General features: G+C 47.2%; 1 protein-coding gene across 11 annotated transcripts in view; it reads left to right on the top strand.

Annotated features, from left to right (window-relative positions):
• The window catches only part of CENPC (centromere protein C), a 755,709-nt gene that overhangs the window by 654,088 nt on the left and 87,382 nt on the right, over positions 1-14,239 (top strand). For all 11 annotated transcript variants that reach the window (XM_063919916.1, XM_063919914.1, XM_063919915.1 and 8 more), the window contains 3 exons: positions 2,356-2,415; positions 11,224-11,283; positions 11,378-11,452. In XM_063919916.1, coding sequence (XP_063775986.1) covers positions 2,356-2,415; positions 11,224-11,283; positions 11,378-11,452 — 195 coding nt within the window. The remainder of the gene's footprint in view (positions 1-2,355; positions 2,416-11,223; positions 11,284-11,377; positions 11,453-14,239) is intronic.

Below are 14,239 nucleotides of genomic sequence, written 5' to 3'. Positions count from 1 at the left end.
CACTCCTCTGGTGGCTGCAAACTTCTCACCTACTCGAGGGCCGCAGGTTCGGGATTAAGAATTGGATTCATCTAACCATGTATGTAAGTCTCAGGGGTTGGGAAGCAGTCGCTCTGGGGGAAACTTCCAAGGAAAGCGGTCAGTTCAGGAATCTCTCCTTCCAATAAACATTCTGGATCTGAAGGCCGTGTACAACGACCTTCTACAAGCGGCACATCTTCTGCGAGATCAAGCCGTTCAGGTTCAGTCGGACAACTTCACAGCGGTGTCCTACATAAGCAGGCAGGGCGGAACGAAGAGCAGGGCTGCAATGTCAGAGGTGTCAATAATCCTCTGGGCAGAGAAGCATGCGTGGGCGCTGTCAGTAATCTTCATTCCGGGAGTGGACAACTGGGAAGCAGACTTCCTCAGCAGACACGATCTCCATCCAGGAGAATGGGGCCTCCACCTGGAGGTATTCGCAGAGGTAACAAGCCGATGGGGTGTACGTCAGATAGACATGATGTCCTCTTGACTCAACGAGAAGCTTCAGAGGTACTGTTCAAGGTTACGAGACCCACAAGCAGTGGCGGTGAACGCTCTGGTAACTCCGTGGGTGTTCCGGTCAGTGTATGTGTTCCCTCCACTTCCACTCATCCCATGGATTCTCAAGCTAATAAAAAGAACAAGAGTTCCGGCGATCCTCATTGCTCCGGACTGGCCAAGAAGTGCTTGGTACGTGGATCTTCTGGAGTTACTGTTGGAAGATCCAAGGCCTCTTTGCGAGGACCTTCTGCAACAGGGGCCATTCGCTTATCAAGACTTACCACAGCTACGTTTGACAGCATGGAGGTTGAACGCCAGGTCTTAGCTCGGAAGGGCATTCCGAACAAAGTCATTCCTACCCTGATACAGGCTGGGAAGGGGGTAACGTCTAAACATTACCATTGCACTTGCAAAAGGTACGTGTCTTGGTGTGAATCCGAGAAGTTTCCTACGGTGGAGTTTCAACTGGGACGGTTTCTCCTCTGTCTGCAAGCAGATGTGGTTGTGGGCCTACGCTTGGGCTCCATAAAGGTCCAGATTTCGGCCTTGTCCATTTTCTTCCAGAAACAATTGACTGTTCTCCCTGAGGTTCAGACTTTCTTGATAGGGGTTCTGCACATCCAGCCACCCTTTGTGCCCCCTACGGCACCTTGGGATCTTAATGTGGTGCTGCAGTTCCTGCAGTCGGATTGGTTCGAGCCTTTACAGGAGGTGAATGTCAAGTTTCTAACTTGGAAGGTGGTCACACTGTTCGCATTGGCATCTGCTCGACGGGTGTCGAAATTGGGGGCATTGTCATGCAAGAGCCCCTACTTGTTTTTCCATGAAGAACGCGTCAGCAATTTCTTCCACAGGTTGTGTTGGTTTTTCATATCACCAACCTATTGTGCTGCCAGTGGCTACTGACTCTTCAGTTACCTCAAAGTCCTTGGATGTTGTGAGGGCTTTGAAAGTTTCTGTGAAGAGGACTTCTCGTCACAGGTAGTCGGACGCTCTGTTTGTCCTTTATGATCCCAACACGGTTGGGTGTCCTGCTTCTAAGCAGACATTTGCTCGCTGGATCGGGTTTGCTATCCAGCATGCTTATTCTACGGCAGGCCTGCCGTGTCCAAGATCTGTTAAGGCCCACTCTACTCGTACAGTGGGTTGTTCCTGGGCAGCTGCCCGGGGTGTCTCGGCTTTACAGCTTTGTTGACCAGCTGCTTGGTTGGGGTTGAACATATTTGCTGAAGTTCTACAAGTTCGATGCTTTGGAATCTGAGGACCTAAAGTTGGTCACTGCGTTCTGCAGGATCCTCAGCACTCTCCCTCCCGTACTGGGAGCTTTGGTACATCCCCATGGTACTAAATGGAACCCCAGCATCCTCTTGGACGTAAGAGAAAATAGTATTTTATTTACCTACCGGTAAATCTTTTTCTCGTAGTCCGTAGAGGATGCTGGGGTTCCATTTAGTACCATGGGGATGTACCAAAGCTCCCAGTACTGGCATGATTTCATGTTTCCTGCTGGTTACTTCATGTTGCATGCTGGTCAGCATGGTTGTTTCGATTCGGTGTGGGCTGGTGTGAATCTCACCACTATCTGTGTTTCCTTCTCTCGAAGTATGACCGTCTTCTCTGGCACAGTTTCTAGACTGAGTCTGGTAGGAGGGGCCATAGAGGGAGGAGCCAGCCTACACTGTTAAACTCTTAAAGTGCCAGTGGCTCCCAAAGGACCCGCCTATACCCCATGGTACTAAATGGAACCCCAGCATCCTCTACGGACTACTAGAAAAGGATTTACCGGTAGCTAATTAAAATCCTATTTTAACTTTTGCTGTATTATTTTAGAACCCCACGATGAGGAGAACTTGGATAATTTTGCTATACTTTCTGCTTCAAATTCTCAAGGTAAAGCACTTGTTGGTATGTTGCTTAGTTCTTGTTTTATTGTTGTATTTTTAAATATGGAAGTTATTTACCAATACTTTTTGAACTTCCATTGTCCATCCAAGGTTTCCTAGCATTTTCTGATTTTAGGTGCCAGTGTATAGCATCAGATTTCAACCATCTACTCTGCTTTAGAACCTGCGGCAAATTTGTTGTCAGTCTGCTGCGTAGTAAAGGCACTGTACAAATTACTATGATCTTTGCTGGTTTCGTTTTAATAATTCTGTTAAAAAAAGGTCACCACAATCTTACCAACAAAAGAAACCTTATTGTAGTGGGGAAATCACTTGTGCACCAGTACTATCATACAGTATGTATTACAATGAATACACCGTATTGGTAATCTTAGTATAGTTCTTTAAGACTTTGGGGGTGCTGCCTCTGACATTCAATACGATTAACAACTAGAAAAAGAAGAGAAAGAAATTGTCATATGAGGCGCACAGTGAAATAATTTAAAATGTAAGTTATTAGTACACAATAAAAATGTTTTCAGTTAAATATGGTTAAAAAAATAAAGTAAACCACATGCTACACTGTACAAGTGTTTTACTTTTCTTTTTAACCATATTTTGCTGAAAACGTTTTTATTTTGTACTAATAAAAGTTACATTTTCAATTATTTCACTGTGCGACTCGTATGACAATTTCTTTCTCTTCTTTTCTTGTTGTCAACACAAGAAATCCGGATTTACTGCTCACGGAGCTCTGTTGTGAATGATAGGTCACCTGGGGACACAATCTATTTGGTTGGGTTTTTTTATGTCAGTTTAACGTTTAGTAAGTGGTCGGATTGCAGAATAAATATAATAATGCCCACATCAAATAATAGCACCAATAATAATGTCCACATATATAATAGCATCAGTAATAACGTCCACTTCAAATAAAAGCCCCAGTAATAGTGCCCACATCACATAACAGCCCCAATAATAGTGCCCACATCACATAACAGCCCCAATAATAGTTTGGTAATAATATCACCAATAATAGCTTCCACTTCAAATAATAACCCCAACAAGCACACAAAACACTTAATTTACCTGACATATCTCCAGTTCTGCTGTGTGACCCATTGGGATGAATCAGCTGACTGCAGCATCTTTCTACCTATCACTGATTCAGTTTCGATCTGCCTTGCTATTTACAAGCTCCTTGGAGCACGTGTTCAAATGCACGCTGCACTACTGGAAGCTGGGCTTTTGAGCTCCATTTACAAGCCCCTTGCAGCACGATGGTGATGTCTTGTAGTCACCTGCGCACTGCACTACTTGGAACTGGGCTTCTGAGACTTCAGAAGCCGAAACAGGTTTTCTGCTGCGGGGTACACTGGGCTCCACAAGGAAAGACATAGGGGTGTAGAGTAGGATCTTGTTCCGAGGCACCAACAGGCTCAAAAGCTTTGACTGTTCCCAGAATGCATAGCGCCGCCTCCTCTATAACCCCGCCTCCCTGCACAGGAGCTCAGTTTTGTAGTTGGTGGCGCAGATAGCAGGCACATAACAGATTACGGATGATCCCGAGCCATCCGCCCCTCCTAAGAAACAGATAGGTTCAAGCGTCAGAAGGTGGTTAAACAAGTTTTACCTTACTCTGACCACCTAGTGGATATACGTCAGGACCCTGGGGAAACCCGGGAAAGAAGTTTGTGCCTCCAAAGAAGATGCTGACTCACTATCCCCTCGCGCCAGAGCTGTCTAAAAATTGGGAAACGCCTCCTCCAGTGGACTCGCATGTGGCTAGGATGGTGGTTTCCTCAGCTCTACCTATCACTACCGTCACGTCTCTAAAAGAGCGACGGATAAACGTGTGGAGGGTTGTCTGAAAGCGATTTACACCCTTACGGGTGCTGCACAAAGGCCCACTATTGCAGCAACATGGGCTGCAGAGGCTATTGAAGCATGGGCCCTAGAGTTGGAAGCTGAAATCTCTTCTGACCATGCTAGACAATGCTTGCCATATATTGTCACAGCTTCTCACTATATTAAAGAGGCGGCTTCTGATGCCGGTATCCTAGCAGCCAATGCCTCTACTACATCTGTCCTGGCTCGCCGGATATGTGGCTGAGATCCTGGTCTGTGGATCTGGACTCTAGAAAAACCTTGGAGGTACTCCCTTTCAAGGGAGATATTCTGTTTGGGGAGGACTTAAATAAGATAGTGGCTGACTTGGCTACTGCCAAAACTGCCTGTCTGCCAAGTACCGCTCCTTCTGTGTCGAAGGCTAAAGGTACTTCATAGTTACATAGTCAGTGAGGTTGAAAAGAGGCAAAATGGCCATCGGGTTCAACCTGTATTCTGCATTAATCTGTTTATTTTATAACGTGCATGCTGAAGTAATGGTTTATTACCGATTTACAGCAATGATTCCTACCACTCCCAGATATTTTTTTTAACAATATGCTAAATGCTAAAGCCCTTGATACGTTTTCCTGTTAGAAATTTGTCCAATCCGTTTTTAAATGCATTTATAGAGTCTACCATTACTACTTCCTCCGGCAGTGAGTTCCAAATCTTTATTCCCCTTACAGAGAAGAACCCTTTCCTAATTTGCGTACGGAATTTTCTCTCTTCTCGCCTCAGTGAGTGCCCACGCGTCCTATACAGAGTTCTTTTAATAAATAAAATCAGTTGCTAGCTCCGTGTAATGCCCCTTTACATATTTGAAGATATTAATAATGTCTCCTCTGAAGGCCCGTACGCACTGGTCGATATATCGGCCGTTCTCTTGAACGGCCGATATATCGCGGGACCGTTGGCCAGTGTGTACGGCCGATCGGCCGCGCAGCACAGCCGACGGCCAATATATCTACCGATATATTGGTGCGTCGCTCTGTGTGTATGCTGCGGCGGCCGGCTGTGATTGACAGCTGAACTGGGCGGGCGTGTGTACACGCCCGCCCAGTTCATGACGTCGGTCCCCGACGGATCGTGCACTGTGTATGCTCAACACACTGCTCGGATCAATTGATCTGCAGATATATCTATTAGTGTGTACCCAGCTTTAGTCTCCTCTTTTCTAGTGAATACATATTTAATTTAGTAAGCCTCTCCTCGTATTCCAGTGTCTCTAAACCTTTAATAAATTTAGTAGCTCGTCTTTGAACTCTTTCTAGTTCCGCGATGTCCTTTTTGTAATATGGGGCCCAAAACTGAACGCAATATTCCAGGTGTGGGCGTACCAATGATTTGTACAACGGCAGGATTACATCCTCATCCTTGGTCTCAATGCCCCGTTTGATGCACGCAAGCACTTCCTTTCGTCCTTCAGGTAAAGCAAAAGGTCAGGCGTACAACAAGCAGGCCCGCACTTCCAAACCTGGTAAGCCGAAGCCCAAAAGAGCCTGGGCTGCCCGTCAGCCAGCTTCCAAGACCGATAAGCCTGCCGCATGACGGGGCGGGCCTCTCCCTGGGGGATCCTAGGGTTGTGGGCCGGCTTTAGGGTATACCCAGGAATGGTTGAAGACCACTTCAGATGCCTGGGTACGGGAAGTCGTCACTCGAGGTTTCTCCATAGCCTTCCAAAACCGACCCCCTCATCGATTTTGCCGGACAGATGTCCCGTTGGACCAGACAAAGGCAAACACTCTGCATTCGGTGGTACAGACCCTCCTGGATACAGGAGTCGTAGTACAGGTGCCTCTTGCTCAGAGAGGCCGGGGGTACTATTCTCCGCGGTTTCTGGTCCCGAAACCGAATGGGTCCTCCCGGCCCATTCTCAACCTCAAGGCATTGAACAGGTTTTTGAAAGTTTCCAAGTTCCGGATGGAAACCCTTCGCTCTATAGTTCTGGCCTTGGAACCTGGGCACTACATGGTCTCCCTGGACATACAGGATGCTTACCTGCATAATCCTATAGCAGTGTCACATCAGCAATACCTGAGGTTTGCAATTGGCAACCTCCATTACCAGTTTCGGGCGTTACCTTTTGGTTTAACTACGGCTCCGCGAGTCTTCACCAAAGTTATGACGGTGGTACTCCGCCGTCAAGGGGTCAGGATACTGCCGTATCTGGACGACTTGTTAATCCTGGCAAATTCCCCAGAAATTCTCCTACGTCTTCTGGATATGACTGTCCAGTTTCTACAAGCCCACGGGTGGCTCATCAACTGGAAGAAATCCTCCCTGGTCCCTGCTCAGGGCATGGTGTACCTGGGAGCGCTATTGGACACTCACAACTAGTGGTTGTTCTTGTCTCAGGAGAAAGTCCTGAAGCTTCAGGACAGGATTTGTTGCTTCCTTTCTCGTCCGCAAGTGTCGATACATTCGGCGAAGCAGGTTCTGGTTCTCATGGTATCAGCATTCGACATGGTGGAGTATGCTCAATTCCATTCTCGCCCCCTCCAGAGGCTGATTCTGGCCAAGTGGGACGGCCTGCCTCACATGATCTCATTGACTCCGGAGGTCCGTCTGTCGCTGCACTGGTGGCTCCAGGACCAACGATTGTGCAGGGGCCGTCCCTTCTGGATATCCGACTGGGTCCTGTTGACGACAGACGCCAGTCTAAGAGGTTGGGGAGCGGTGCTGGAGCAACACTCCCTTCAGGGTCGGTGGACCAAGGAGGAATCTCTCCTCTCGATCAACATTCTGGAATTGCGGGCGGTCTTCAATGCGTTGAACCTGGCCCAGCATTTAATTCAGAACCGTCCTGTTCAAGTACAGTCGGACAACGCCACCACGGTTGCTTACATAAATCATCAAGGCGGCACTCGAAGCCGTTTGGCAATGAAGGAAGTCTCACGGGTTCTACATTGGGCGGAACGCCATTGTTGGAGATAAGCCTCCTCTTATCAATTTCCTTCAATTGTCTGTTACCCTTTGTTTACCAATCGATTGGGAATCCCAGGAAGCCGACACCACACGTCAGTTATGTCCAGCAAAATGAGACTGCCTTCACTTTATTTAGTATGACATTATATAGAGAAAAAGCTACTTACATGAACACTTGATACACGTCATATTTCAAAACAATAATGCATCTCTTCTCATAACTCCTCAGGCTGACATCCCCCTATGTGTCCTTCAGAGAAGTCTAAACACACAGAGACTGTCTAATAACATGTTTTCAAGAATTATAGCTACGACCTTGCTTCGCACAGAATGTACTAACTATGAAATGTCAGCATTATTATGATTAACTCAGCAAAGCATACTTCTACTTCACTACATCATGGCTGCTACTTAACAAAATGGCTGACATGCTTAAGCTATCTATCATCTATCTAGCATCTATCTTCCTCACCATCTACCGGCTATATCGGCAATATTCATTCCGGGAGTCCTGAATTGGGAAGCGGACTTTCTCAGTCGTCAGGACGTACACGTCGGAGAGTGGGGCCTCCATCCAGAAGTGTTTCAACTCCTAGTGGAAAAGTGGGGCCTTCCAGAAGTAGATCTGATGGCGTCTCGACACAATCACAAGGTTCCGGTCTTCGGAGCAAGGACGAGGGATCCTCAAGCAGCATTCGTGGAGACGCTGGCGGTGCCGTAGAGGTTTCGGCTGCCGTACGTGTTCCCTCCGGTGTAACTCCTGCCCAGGGTAATTCGGAAGTTCAAGCAAGAAAGAGGAATTATGCTTCTCATAGCTCCAGCATGGCCCAGAAGGCACTGGTTCTCAGACCTGCAGGGCCTATCGTCAGAGCGTCCAATTCTACTTCCACAACGCCCAGACCTCCTCGTTCAGGGCCCCTGTGTCTACCAGGACCTAGCCCGGCTGTCTTTGACGGCGTGGCTCTTGAAGCTTCCGTCTTAAGGGCTAAAGGGTTTTCTGAGGCGGTCATTTACTATAGGATCTGGCATTCTTACTTTGTTTGGTGCGCATCTAACGATTATGATGCTTCCAAGTTTAGTATAGCCAAGTTGTTGGCCTTTCTTCAGCAGGGCCTGGACTTAGGCCTGCGTCTGGCCTCCCTCAAGGTTCAAATATCTGCCTTGTCGGTGTGGTTTCACAGAAAGATTGCGACCTTACCTGATGTGCATACCTTTACTCAGGGTGTGTTGCTAATCCAACCTCCCTATGTCCCACCTGTGGCTCCTTGGGACTTGTCGGTGGTTTTGGAGGCGTTACAAGAGTCTCCGTTTGAACCTCTTTGTTCAGCTGATCTTAAGTGGCTTTCCCTTAAGGTGGTGTTTCTGCTGGCTATTGCTTCAGCTAGAAGAGTGTCGGATTTGGGTGCCTTGTCTTGTAGTTCCCCATTTCTGATATTTCACCGTGACCGGGCGGTTCTTAGGACTCGTCCCGGATATTTACTTAAGGTGGTTTCTTCGTTCCGCCTTAACCAGGAGATTGTGGTTCCGGCACTTGTTTCTCCTGATCTGTCTCCCAAAGAGCGGTCTTTGGATGTGGTACGGGCTCTCCGTATCTATGTGAAGAGAATTGCTTCTATTAGGAAGTCTGATTCTCTCTTTGTGCTGTTTGGATTTCACAAACGGGGCTGGCCTGCTCACAAGCAAACTTTGGCCAGATGGATTAGAATGGTGATTGCACATGCTTATGTGAGGGCTGGTCTATCAGCTCCTGCTCACATTACGGCCCATTCTACTCTGTCTGTTGGACCTACTTGGGCAGCCCGCCGTGGTGCGACCCTTTAACAATTGTGCAAGGCGGCTACGTGGTCCTCTGTGATCACGTTCATAAGGTTCTATGCCTTCGATACTGCTGCTTCCCAGGATGATTCCTTTGGACGCCGGGTTCTTGTGCCCGCTACAGTGCGTCCCCTCCCATAAGGAACTGCTTTAGGACATCCCCTATGTCTTTCCTTGTGGAGCCCAGTGTACCCCGCAGCAGAAAACGAGTTTTATGGGAAGAACTTACCTTTGTTAAAACTCTTTCTGCGAGGTACACTGGGCTCCACAAGGCGCCCACCCTTACGCACTTAGTTTCTTGGGGTTGGTATGGCATTAGCCGCTGACATTTCTCCTGTCGTGAGAGTGTGGTGTATGTGGCTACTAACCGTTGTAGTCTCTTTTCCTGCTACTGCATTGGGCTGGTTAACTAAAAACTGAGCTCCTGTGCAGGGAGGCGGTGTTATAGAGTAGGTGGTGCTATGCATTCTTGGAACAGTCAAAGCTTTTGAGCCTGTTGGTGCCTCGGATCAAGATCCTATTCTACACCCCTATGTCTTTCCTTGTGGAGCCCAGTGTACCTCGCAGAAAGAGTTTTAACAAAGGTAAGTTCTTACCATAAAACTCGTTATTTTCAGTTAAGTTTATGTTCAGTAGGTCGCAATCTACATTTAGGTCACAGTCTGTGTTTTTAATATGTTAGTCTGTTCTGTAACAAATTATGTCATAAAAACAGGTGTTTTTTTATTTTTTCTGTTTTAACATTTGCTGAATGTCCACATCCTAGGGCACATTCCACATGAACAGCGGTGAGCTCCTAGGCTCAGTGATACCCCTTTCAGACCGCCTGAGGCGGGTCGCACTCAGGAGCCTGACACGGAAGCTCGCAGTGTGCGACCTGTCTCAATCGCCCAGCTGTCTGCAACCCGGCATATTGCCGGTTTGGTGACGTCAGCGGTGACATGGCGGGGGCAGCGCCTGGAGATCACATGATCTCCAAGCGTCGCCCATACACACAGAGTGAACGGTAAACGGGTTGCATCAACCTGACTCCCGTTCACACTGCACAGTGAGCCGTGTTCAAGTACCGTGTCGCTCGACCCGGTATTTAAACCTTTGCATCTTTCAGACCGCACCTGAACTTGGGTTATGCGCACTCATATGCGTATAACCCGTGTTCATAGGTGGCAGTCTGAAAGGGGTCTTACACAGGCTGCTGATCTGAGGATGGTCATTATTTCACACTTTTTAGAAACATCTTATGGATATCATTAGGTCAGAAGATATATATTTTATGTCAGAAGATATTCAGTTTTGAAAAAGATACTTCAAGACGTTGAACAATGAATTTGTTTTTTCATTCACTAATTAAGTAATAAATTAGACACTAAGGGGTATATTTTCCATAAGAGTCGGGTCCATTCAGATATGCAGTTGTCGGAATGGACCCGACAACCCCTATTCAAAGAGCGGCCAGGCCGTTCCCTGTGTCCTGTCCTGTCGCTGCTGCCCGGGGGTGATGTCTGCGGCAGCAGGGGAGGCACTCCAGGGAGAGAGGTGCCTGGCCGGGGGGACAGGCGTCAAGGTACCTCTCATCCCCGTAGCCAGCCGCACAGCTGTACCGTCTCCTCACCTCAATCAGAATTGTTTTCAAGCTGGATTGAGTTTGTCGGAAAAGGAGCCAAAACCTGTCGGATTTGGCCCCATTTCCGACAGCAGCAGGTGCCGATCCACCTGCTGTCCGACAGCATTCCGACAAGTCGGGTTTCCCGACTTGTCAGAAAAAATGTGCCCCTATTGAATAGGTTGGAACCCCTTCCGACCTATTCCAGTTGGAAACTGCCATCTTTCCGACAAGATGGCAGTTTCCGACTCTTATTGAATACACCCCTTAGTGACAGCCCTACAATTTTACTCCCATGATTTTTTAATGATGCCAACTTTTTTCCATCCTCTACTCTATGTGTCATGGCTGCCATGGAGAAATTAAATTATCAGACAAACGTGATTTACTGATATCATTTACTTGTACATATATACAGTATATGGTTTCATTCTGTGGGGGGAAAAATGACAAGCTTAATATCTGTGACTTTTTTTTTTTTCCACATGTAACAATTCAAATGCAGTATTTATGTAGCATATGCCACACTCACAAATTATATTATTGGTAATTATGAAATCTAATATTTGTGTGAATTCTTAGGAGAGGAAAATTGTACCAATATGAAGAAAAGAAGTAAGAATAAACTGAGTGAATCATCAGGTAGGGATTTCTTCTTCTAGATGTTTTCTTCTTTACAGTTTGAAATATATTTCAAATGAATTTCAGATTTTAATATTGGTTATAATTATTTCAGACACTTGGGAAGAAGATACATTGGATGTTATTCCTGTTGTTTGGGATCCAGATTCAAAAAGTGATGCAGTTGTTGGTATGTTGCTAACTTTTTGTTTGTTTGATGTATATAAATGCAAAATGTGTTAATTAATAAAACAAATTTAGTGGTTACCAATGACCATCCCAGGGTAGCTATTATTTGCTCAAAGAGCTTGTGAAAGGTTTAGAGATGCCCTAGTCAAAGCAATACTGTCTTCCTAGCTATATACTGTACATAAAAACTCAACCACATGTTTACAACCAACTCTAGGAATTATTTGTTGAGGCATTGTGAACAGTGGACACCCTGGTTGGCCAGTCCAGTTGCTTTTAATTTATTTCACTGCCCCTAATTTGAAGGCAGCTACTAGACACTATTGTCACAGAGCAGACTATGTCTCTCTCTTAGCAGAACTGAAACTAGGGAGGGGGCAAGGGGGGCATGTGACCTGGGCGCCAGACTGGAGAGGGCGCCGAGACTGTCACTTTAATCCCCCCTAACGCCCCCTCCCTTTGCGGCAGCGATACCTTACAGCCGGCGGAGCTGGCGCCTAGCCAGGCAGGCACACACACCGCATCGCAGAGATGACAATGAAAATAAACTACATCTCCCAGCAGCCTTTGCTGCCGGGAGCTGTACTTAACTTTCAGTTTCATCTCTGCAGCGTGCTGTGATCGGCACAGCAGAGCAGCATTAAGAGGGGGCATGGGGGACAAATTACTACTCTCCCCCCCCCCCCCCCCATACCCCACTGCTAGAGCCTTTAATCATTGCAGCCACTGCTGCAGTGAACAAGAAATTCTAGGTCCGAAAAGGGGGCGGGGCTAAACGGCACTGTACACACAGTGCCACCATGCCAGCCAGCAACAGCGTGGGAGAGAGGAGGGGAGAAGAGCAGCACAGCCTAAACAGTGAGTATAACTCAGGGAAGGGGCACTGTATGTTTCTGTGACTGCTATATGTGTGTATGAATGTGTGCATGTGTGTGATTGTATGTGATTAGGTGTGTCACTACATATCTGTATGGGTGTGGTATGCGTGACCGGGCATACCGACGCTGGCAGGGCCGGTGCAAGGTTTCGTGTCACCCTAGGCAAAACTTCAGCCTGCTGCCCCCCCCCCCAGGTGGCATCTTATAAGTACAACTGCCGCTTGCTTGCATGGAATACATCAATACCCTTTTTTTTTTTTATTGCATTTTTTTTATTACCTAAATATAAATAAATGAGGGCAGTCTGGATACATCTTTTTTATGTGTGTAAATTGTGTCCAGTTCTATGAGTCCTGCTTAGTGGTTAATCCAATTAGCCACGATGATATCGCAGGAACAAATCATCACGGCAGCGGCCGCACTTTACAGTGGACCAAACTCGCTGAAAAGTGCTCGCTGTCCCATACGGTAATGAGCAATATATGCCTTAAATTTGATAATTTATGTGAGCATATTCGATTGGGTGTGCAAATTTTGCGTTAAAAATTACCACGGCTATCGCAACCTTTTTTTCGTTGCCGCAGGTATGGAAAACCTTGATACCTGTGGTATCCAATTGAAAAAAAAACTTGTGGTAATATTTACAGCAAAGATCCATGGGGGAATTTTAATTTTTTGAAGTCAGCCTGTACTTTCCCCACCCCAAAATAAATGAATAAAGAAAACATTGCTGCCCTCTCCTTGCTGACCCAGCTCCGTTTCATTCAATAATCAGATGCAGCACTGCCGGACCTGGAGAGGACCAATGCTGAATCCACCTGAGAGAGGAGGAATAGGGAAAGACAGTTGAGAGAGCAGGAATAGGGGGAGATGGGAGAGAGAGCGGAAAAATAGGGGGAGACAGGGAAGAGAGGAGGAATAGGGTGAGAACGTAAAGAGAGGAGGATGGGGGAAATAAGAAAGAGAGGAGGAACAGGAGGACAAAGGAAAGAGGAGAAATAGGGGGAGAAGGGAAAGAGAGGAGGAATAGGGGGAGAAAGGAGAGGAGAAATAGGGGGAGAAAGGAAAGAGAGGAGGAATAGGGGGAGAAGGGAGAGGAGGAATAGGGGGAGAAAGGAGAGGAGAAATAGGGGGAGAAAGGAAAGAGGAGGAATAGGGGGAGAAGGGAGAGGAGAAATAGGGGGAGAAAGGAAAGAGAGGAGGAATAGGGGGAGTAGGGAGAGGAGGAATAGGGGGAGAAGGGAAAGAGAGGAGGAATAGGGGGAGAAGGGAGAGGAGGAATAGGGGGAGAAGGGAAAGAAAGGAGGAATAGGGGGAGAAGGGAGAGGAGGAATAGGGGGGAGAAGGGAGAGGAGAAATAGGGGGAGAAAGGAAAGAGAGGAGGAATAGGGGGAGAAGGGAGAGGAGGAATAGAGGGAGAAGGGAAAGAGAGGAGGAATAGGGGGAGAAGGGAGAGGAGGAATAGGGGGGAGAAGGGAGAGGAGGAATAGGGGGAGATGGGAAAGAGAGGAGGAATAGGGGGACAAAGGAAAGAGGAGAAATAGGGGGAGAAGGGAAAGAGAGGAGGATGGGGGAAATTAGAAAGAGAGGAGGAATAGGGGGAGAAGGGAAAGAGAGGAGGATGGGGGAAATAAGAAAGAGAGGAAAAATAGGGGGAGACAGGGAAGAGAGAAGGAATAGGGTGAGAAAGGAAAGAGGAGGATGGGGAAATAGGAAAGAGAGGAAAAATAGGGGGAGACAGGGAAGAGAGGAGGAATAGGGTGAGAACGTAAAGAGAGGAGGATGGGGGAAATAAGAAAGAGAGGAGGAACAGGAGGACAAAGGAAAGAGGAGAAATAGGGGGAGAAGGGAAAGAGAGGAGGAATAGGGGGAGAAAGGAGAGGAGAAATAGGGGGAGAAAGGAAAGAGGA

The sequence above is a fragment of the Pseudophryne corroboree genome, chromosome 1, assembly GCF_028390025.1.
Source record: "Pseudophryne corroboree isolate aPseCor3 chromosome 1, aPseCor3.hap2, whole genome shotgun sequence".
In the NCBI taxonomy this organism is placed as follows: domain Eukaryota; kingdom Metazoa; phylum Chordata; class Amphibia; order Anura; family Myobatrachidae; genus Pseudophryne; species Pseudophryne corroboree.
The sequence above is the reverse complement of the archived record's forward strand: the minus strand, read 5'-3'. Positions and strand labels throughout refer to the sequence as shown.